General features: G+C 46.1%; 1 protein-coding gene and 1 long non-coding RNA gene across 2 annotated transcripts; both read left to right on the plus strand.

Annotated features, from left to right (window-relative positions):
- Positions 1-242: 242 nt before the first annotated feature.
- LOC119291734 lies at positions 243-2289 on the plus strand. The gene is made up of 3 exons (XR_005142611.1): positions 243-644; positions 1345-1462; positions 2232-2289. It is a non-coding gene; the product is annotated as an uncharacterized LOC119291734 (long non-coding RNA).
- Positions 2290-4097: 1808 nt separating this feature from the next.
- Positions 4098-6105, plus strand: LOC119355806 (pentatricopeptide repeat-containing protein At5g56310-like). Its single transcript, XM_037622684.1, has one exon. It carries the CDS (start codon positions 4098-4100, stop codon positions 5529-5531), a length of 1434 nt encoding a protein of 477 aa, XP_037478581.1. The 3' UTR covers positions 5532-6105.
- Positions 6106-7823: the final 1718 nt, after the last annotated feature.

Consider the following 7823-nt stretch of genomic DNA (forward strand, 5'->3'; position numbering starts at 1 on the left):
CATAGTTGCATGTTGAGGTAGGCCTTTTCTATGCATGTTGAATGATAAGGTGGCATGCTTGCATGTTGAGAAAAATATGTTAATGTGGGCTAACTATTTAGATATAGAAGATTCACAATAATTACAGGAACTAATTGCGTCCACCCCACTTAATCATTTTAGTTTTTTTTAGTGGGAACCCGTTGGACAACACAAAAATAAGTGGGCTCCCATTCAGCCCGCTGGAACCACCTCACCACTTTCACAGTTTTCCAAAAAAAAAAAAAGACAAACCAACGACCGCGCTGTGAGCTCTCGCGGGGATAGGGTTCGAGCCGCCGCCCCTCGGCCTGGCCGCCGGCGGCGCGCTGCTCCTCCGGCCACCCCTCTTCTCCCTCACCGTACGCCGCTCCTGAGTAGCATGCAGCTCGCCGGACCATGCGCCGCCCCCTGAGCAGCGCCTAGCTCGCCGGACCGATTCGTGCCAGCCCCGCCCACCTGAGCTCCGCCTCTGCAAGTGTCGACTCCCCCTCCAACGCCCTCTGCCCCTCATGGCATCTCTCTCCACTCTTCTCCTCCATCCAAGATTTGGTGGTCCGACTCATATCCTAGTGAGTTTGCGTTTGCACAGTGCATCAGTGTAAATGCTAGTATATACAAGGAAGGTGAATTGAGTCCTCTGTTTTCTTTATTAAAAAAGAATGTTCTATTGTTTCTTACAAAGAATGCTATTCTAGTTCAACATTTTACAAGTGCTCAAATATGTTTGTAAACCATAGACAAATCAACAAACAATTTACAGAACTTTGTTTCAGAAAATAATACCACCTCACTTTAGTTTCAGAAAATTGTTTTACAATGCTCATGAGAAGATATACTTTGGCTTAATTTGGCCGTGTAATAAGTAGGTTAACAAAACAATCTAGAAGCTTGACAACAGTCTTTTGTGTCACAGATTACCATTTTCTGCTCAAATCAAGTTTGACATAATCCAAATTGAAGTAAAACACAGCTGGAATCGTCTCATAGAAAGTCCGGTAACACTAATACTACTGCTACTACATCGGAGCAAAACAGATTGCAGAAATAACACATCCACCTCTTTTCTTCTTAACTTCACTTTTGCTTCTTGGGCATGCTGTAACCACAAAACACAGGCTCTTCAGCATGGTCGAGTCGATGCAGTTGGCTTGATCAAATTAAAGACATTTTTTTGTAAATATTTTTTTTGTAGGAACGTCCTCTGCCCTGCCGACCTGATGCTTGTTGCACTAGTTATACAGATGCTTGTTCTACATATTAGTTGTACTTCTTTTGCAGATGCTTGTTACAATTTTGAAAACCCGTTACTCTTTACTGTACTAGGACGCGATGGTCAGATCGTCGCCAGCCCCTATCCTGACCCCAAGGTCACAGGCAGCATCGATCCGGACGCGCAGGTCGCCGCCACCCCCAACCTTGACGCCCCTGCCCTGGGCAACAGGTACATCCGATCGCTGGTACATTTGTTGTCTGAAGGTCCAAAGTTTTTGAATCTAACTGAAGCCAAAGCTTTGTGATTTATCTAACTGAAGATCCAAAGCTTTGTAGTTAAAATGATAGTTAGGTGGTACAAGGAAACAGGGCAGCCTGCAGCATGTTACTTGTTTGTGTTCCTCTGAATAATACTAGTATTAGACAAGGACAGATTTCACTACATGTTAGTACTTGAGTGTTTGAAACAGCCAACGAAGTACTACTATTTCACATGCTTTCAGGTGGATACTGAAATGTGCTCTCATCCGCTGTTTTGCTAGGCCTTTTTTTGTTCTCTTTCTTACTGCAGTCGTTGATAAGATAATTTACAAGTACCTCAGCATGCTTTTCAGGGGCTCATAGATATATACTGATATATGTGCTTGTCTTACTCACAATGTATTATTAAATTTTATCGTACACGATGTTCCAATTCTCCTTAATTATTTTTACTTACAAGTACCGGACTGTTCTTACAAAGAAGACCATAGTTTGGGAGCAGAAAAGTGTTTATTTTCCTAGGTAGCAGCTTACAACTAGCTTGTTCATCCATTGAATAAATAGCTGTTGTCCATCTTGGTTGATGTGATTTTATTGCAGGAGTGAGCTTAGCAAGAGAGTGAATACTTTCTTGTTTTTCTGCTGCCTTTTCTTGTCCATCTTCCTTTTCTTAATATAATATAATATTAGCTTTTCTTGATAAGAAAATAGCACTCTACTTGATTGTATACTTGCAGGGCTCTTAAAATGCATTCCAGAGGATTCAACATCTTGGAGATATTCGAAACGGGAAGAGAAAAAATGGCTCATGTCCACCATATTTAGAGCATGTAGCCTTCTGATGTGTTCACAAATTTTCTGTCATGTGGTGTTTATTAATGAAGTGATGTTCACTTCTGAAGCAAAAATGGTGTTGCAGTCTGGTTGCATGTAGCCTGAACCGAAGCTATATTATTTTCAGGTGATTTCTAACTTGCAACTACAATTCACATATGCATGTTGTATACAGCCACGGTTCATATATGCATGTTGGGTACACCCTCTGTTTATATTTGGACATACTTTGTGAGTAGAATCTATTTCGTATATCTGCACACATACGTTACATATCTACATGTTGGAAGTGGGAACCCACTTGATCCCACTTAACCCACGTAAGTTTTACTGGGTTGTTGGTTATAACCTACCAAAACCTGTTGGGATTAAGTGAGATGTGGTGGGACTCCCGCTATCAGTCCCACCTGCAGCCTGATTGTTCATCATCGCCATGAAAAAAGAACAACCTAATCTCTTTGAACCGTAGCTTCAACAAATCACTCTGTCAAAAAACAAGATGAAGAACAAAAAGCATAAACTCAGAAAAGACATACTAGAAATCCGACTTGCAAAAGAAAAAAAATACACAACAAAAAAGAGAGGATGAGGCCAATTAACTACTACCTCCGCACCAAAATATAAGATGTTTTTGATTTTCCATAAGGCATAAAAACATCTTATAGTTTGTCATGGATGAAGTAGCTACCTAGCCTACCTACGAGGAACACAAAAATACACTAGATCTCCTTCGTCGGTTAGTGTGCACCAAAGGATAAGGTTTTTTCAGTTCTACAATGTGTGCACCAAAGGATGAGTTTTTTTTCAGTTCTACAAAATTGAAACCTCACCTGCATACAAATTACTGATAATGAGTACCCCCACGTAACACATAATCTGAATGGGAAAACATAGCTAAACGCACAACCCCACATACAAATTACTGATGGTGAATACCCCACATACAAATTACTTGGGCGAAAACATTGAGCTCCACGGGTATGCTGAATATGAACCAAGACGATACTGTGAAATTAGTGCAAGCGTGATGAAGCAATCCCCACACAAGCAAAAGGATCTAACGAGCGGCGACTAAATGGATGCAGGGAATGAAACCAAAAATACTGTCCGAGAAAATAGTACTCAGATGAGAGCTGTGGGGTTGGGGGAAATGGCTCGTTGTGCCTTCCGCCTGGTAGGCGCCGACGACTGACTCCGACCTCATCGGCGAAACACCTGGTGGCGGGACGAAAAAACTCCGCCGACCTCCTCTCCGTACCACTCTCTCTCCTTCCTCTTGCTGCTCCGCGACAACTAGCCTTCCTCTTCCTAGGGCTGCTCGACGGCATCTTCCTGCTCTTCATAACATCACGCCAGCCCCTCGCCGCTATTCGCCAGCGACGGTGACTCCCCTCCGCCGCCTCCGCCTCTCCCCCCTTCCTTCTCCATTACAGAAATGATTTCTTCACACGGGTCGCCGATCAACCACCTTGGTCAAAACGGATTCGGGTACGGAGCAACACCCGCTAGGCCCGGTCCATCAGCCAAAAAACCGACGGAAGCCCGACACGCGCCACATGAGACAAACAGAGCGAGCAGCGCTAAGATTCGTGTACATCTGACGGCCATAAAAAACGGCCTGAAAGTGAAAATACAAACAGCCGTCTGATTCTTTTTTCAGGGCGGGGAACTTCTGAAATTTAGAAATAGGAAAACTGCAAAACAATTCATGCGTGGATAAAACGAGGTGCGGGCTACTTGCTCTCAACTTCGCATTCAAACAGGCGCAAATGGCCGCGTCACCTCTCCTCCGCGGCGGCGGCGCCGCCGGCGCCGTAGTCCGTGGCCGCGGCCACGTCAGCCTGTCCCTCCTGGCGGACCGCTGCTCCACCCTCCACGGCCTCACCGTCGTCCACGCGGCCATGCTCGTCTCCGGCCGCATCGCCAACGACGCCTTCGCGGCTTCCCGCCTCCTGGACGCCTACGCCTCGCTCTCCCCTCCGGCCGCCGTGCTCTGTCTCCTCTCCTCCCTCCCTTACGCCCCCAACTCATTCATGCTCAACACCTCCCTCCGCGCCCTCGCCTCCTCCCCCGACCCCGCCTCCGCCCTCGCCTTCTTCTCCCACCTCCGCCACTTCGCCGGCTCCCCCTACTCCCCCGGCAGGCACACCTTCCCCTTCCTCCTCAAGGCCTCCGCTCGCCTCGCTCTTCCTGTCTCCACGCAGATCCACGCGCTCGTCGTCAAGCACGGGCTCGACCATGACACCTACGTTGCCAACGGCCTTGTCCGCGCGTACTCGGTGGCTGGACTCATTGGTGTCGCGCGGAAGGTGTTTGATGAATTGCCCGAGCGAAGCGTGGTGGTGTATACCACCATGGTCTCTGGCTATGCGCAGAATGGGCGGTACCAGGACGCCATGGGAGCCTTTGATGAGATGCTCAATGAGGGGTTCGAGCCTGGTGCAGTGGTGCTTGCATCGGTGCTGTCGGCCTGCGCACGGTCAGAGTCTGGTGGGCTCGTGATGGGGCGGCGTGTGCATGATATCATGGAGAGGAGGGGGATGGCGGCGCCTGTGGGGGTGATCCTTGGCACAGCATTAGTCGACATGTATGGAAAGAATGGGGCGATCGAGGAGGCTGTAGCGGTGTTTAAGGGGATGCCGGAGCGGCATACAGCTACGTGGAACGCCCTGATCTCAGCGTTGGCGCACCATGGGCATGGCAAGGATGCGCTGGCGATGTTCGAGCAGATGCGCCAGGAGGGTGTGCCGCCGAATGCAACCACACTTGTCGGGGTTCTGTCAGCATACTGCCACACAGGGCTGCTCGACGAGGCCCGCAGAGTGTTCGCATCTATGGAGGACTTTGGGGTGACTCCGAGCATCCAACACTATGGGTGCATGGTTGACCTCCTCGGCCGGAGTGGACTTCTATTGGAGGCAGAAGAGATGATACGTGGGATGACATGCAAGGCTGATACTATGATCTGGGGGGCTTTGCTTACAGCCTGCAAGAGCCACGGCGACATTGATATCGCGGAACGGGCTGTGCAAGAGATGCTGAAACTGGACCCCAACAACCATGGCGTGTATGTGGTGCTGTCCAACATATATGCAGATGCTGGGAGGTGGCAGGACGTGGATAAACTTAGGAAAGTGATGAAGGATGCACGGTTGTCAAAGATCCCCGGGTCGAGCGCTGTTGCTGGCTGCAGTGCCGGCTGACTATGGCAGTGACGGAAGACGTGTTGGCTTCATTGCAGCTCAGTGCTGATCAGGAAGTTGCTTGCTGTTCATGAACAGATTGACTGCCAGTATTTTATCAACATCGTGAACTCAACCAACTTTTGCATCAGGGGGCTAGTAATACTAATTCTTTTTGGTGAGATACAGATGAGTTGTTCACCACTGGGACCAAATTCAGCATTACAGCAGCAAGCCATCGCCTCATGCCACGAAAAATGGAACAGTCCATTAGAGAATCCCATAGAACTGCTTTTATTGCAAATAAGACCATCGTGAGTCACTAGATACACAATGATGGATAGTTTCTAGCACATCTTTTAATTTAATTAATTCCTTCCTTCCTACAATATGGCAATGTTCAGATCTTGCCATGTGTCCATAAAGAACAAGACAGGATGCAGGTTTATGTTTCCATGTATTGGAACAATGAAGAGAACTATGAAGCTGTAGATGTATTTTTTTAGTTTCTTTTGCAGATTATTGGTTGATGCAATATTTAGTTTGTATTCTGATTGATTGTCTCCAAATGATGATAATATATTATGGGCCATATGTGAAGAACATCTTTTGCCCAGTTCGTATATTCTCATCGAGTGCATTCACCATTGTACTGGTATAATTATTTGTTCAGATGTATGCATTTTGTTGGTGTGATCCAGCATTCCTTAATAGGGGTACGTATAGTGTCCTGCGATGCTAGATATTTGAGGTTTGGCTTTAATCAAAAACTTGGTTCTTTTAGTCAAATGCTTAATTTATTAGGTACAGTAATTGATTGTAGATAAACATAGCAATATTGATGCTCTGTTGTAGATTATTTCCCCCTTTTCTATTGCAGTAAGCACAGAGTGATATTTTGCTACAATTTTCCCTTCTTGCCTAGCCAGACGCTAATGCCTTCCTTGCAATGTGTACTCATCTTATAGCTAACTTTTTGCCAGACGCTGTTTTTTTTCCCACTTCACTCCTGTCAAGCATATCACTGTCTTGGCGGAAGACGGCAAACCAGATGAATGCATATCATTCTAGAATCGAGAGCGACCAGTGAGCTTTTCAATATGATCATTGGTTGACAATGAGCTATTTAACTAAAGTGGAAACATTTCCATTTTTTCACAAGGTAATGTCACGATGCCAGCTCCTATGAAAATAAGGTCGATCAATACATCAATACGTCAATCTCAATTACACTACTTCTGTTGTATATCTGGACTCTTTTGGTCAATGCAGATGATGTAAGTCTGCACCATGACAGATACTTTGGCATTGTGCCGTATGAAAAACATGCTTCTTCCATCCGGAACATGTGTGGTTATATTCAGATCATCGCTGCTATTCATATGCCTGTGTTGAATGGTGTACTTACACTCCTCCCCAAAGATGCCCCTGACAACAGGTATGCGCATATCATTGTCCCAGTAGGCTGGAGATCACAGTATACCTGCTCAGCTAAAGGTCCACAGGATCTTTCTCTTTGTGATGTGCATCAGCTAGATAACGTTGTACTTCTCTAACCCTCTTAACCTCCTGTTGCAGGACCTTGCGTTTGTATCTGCAGACGAAGTGCACCGGTTTTTTCACCCTGCCAGGTGACAAAGTATCTATGGAAACCAATATCTATGGAAACCAACGATGTGCTGTTGTCTCTCACCCTGCCAGCTAACAAAAGGTTGGTGCTGTGGAAACATTTCCAGCTCTCCACAAGGTAATGTCACTATGGCAGCTCCTATGAAAAATATTCTGTGATATGTGCTTCACTCTCAGTTACACGACTTCTGTTCTATATCTAGACTATTTCGTCATTAATGTAGCTGATTCAAGTCTGCACCATGACAGATACTTTGGCACTGCACCAAAGGAAAACATGCTTCTTCCATCTAGATCCTGGGTGGTTATGTTCAGATCAACGCTGCTATTCATATGCTCGTCTTGAATGGTATATTTACACTCTTTTCCAAGATGCCCTCGACAACAGGCATGCGTAGATCATTGTTCCAGTTGGTTGGAGATCACAGTGGACCTGTTCAAGTAACCAGCCGCCCACAGAATTTTTCTCTTTGTGATGTTCATCAACAAATAACACTGTACCAAAGAAGTTCCACGGTTTGCCACCCTGCCGGCTGACAAAGTATCTATTTAAACAAAAGAAGTGCCGTCGCCTCTCACCCTGCCAGCTAAGAAAAGGTTGGTACTGTTCTCACTAAATAAGATAGATGTTGTTAGCCATGCTGACTGCGGATTTTTCTGCGTCATGGATTGCAGTCATAGATC

The sequence above is a fragment of the Triticum dicoccoides genome, chromosome 1A, assembly GCF_002162155.2.
Source record: "Triticum dicoccoides isolate Atlit2015 ecotype Zavitan chromosome 1A, WEW_v2.0, whole genome shotgun sequence".
Lineage (NCBI taxonomy): Eukaryota > Viridiplantae > Streptophyta > Magnoliopsida > Poales > Poaceae > Triticum > Triticum dicoccoides.

Coding starts and splice junctions, on each gene's coding strand:
- LOC119355806 (XM_037622684.1), top strand. CDS start 4,098: ATGGCCGCGTCACCTCTCCTCCGCGGCGGCGGCGCCGCCGGCGCCGTA.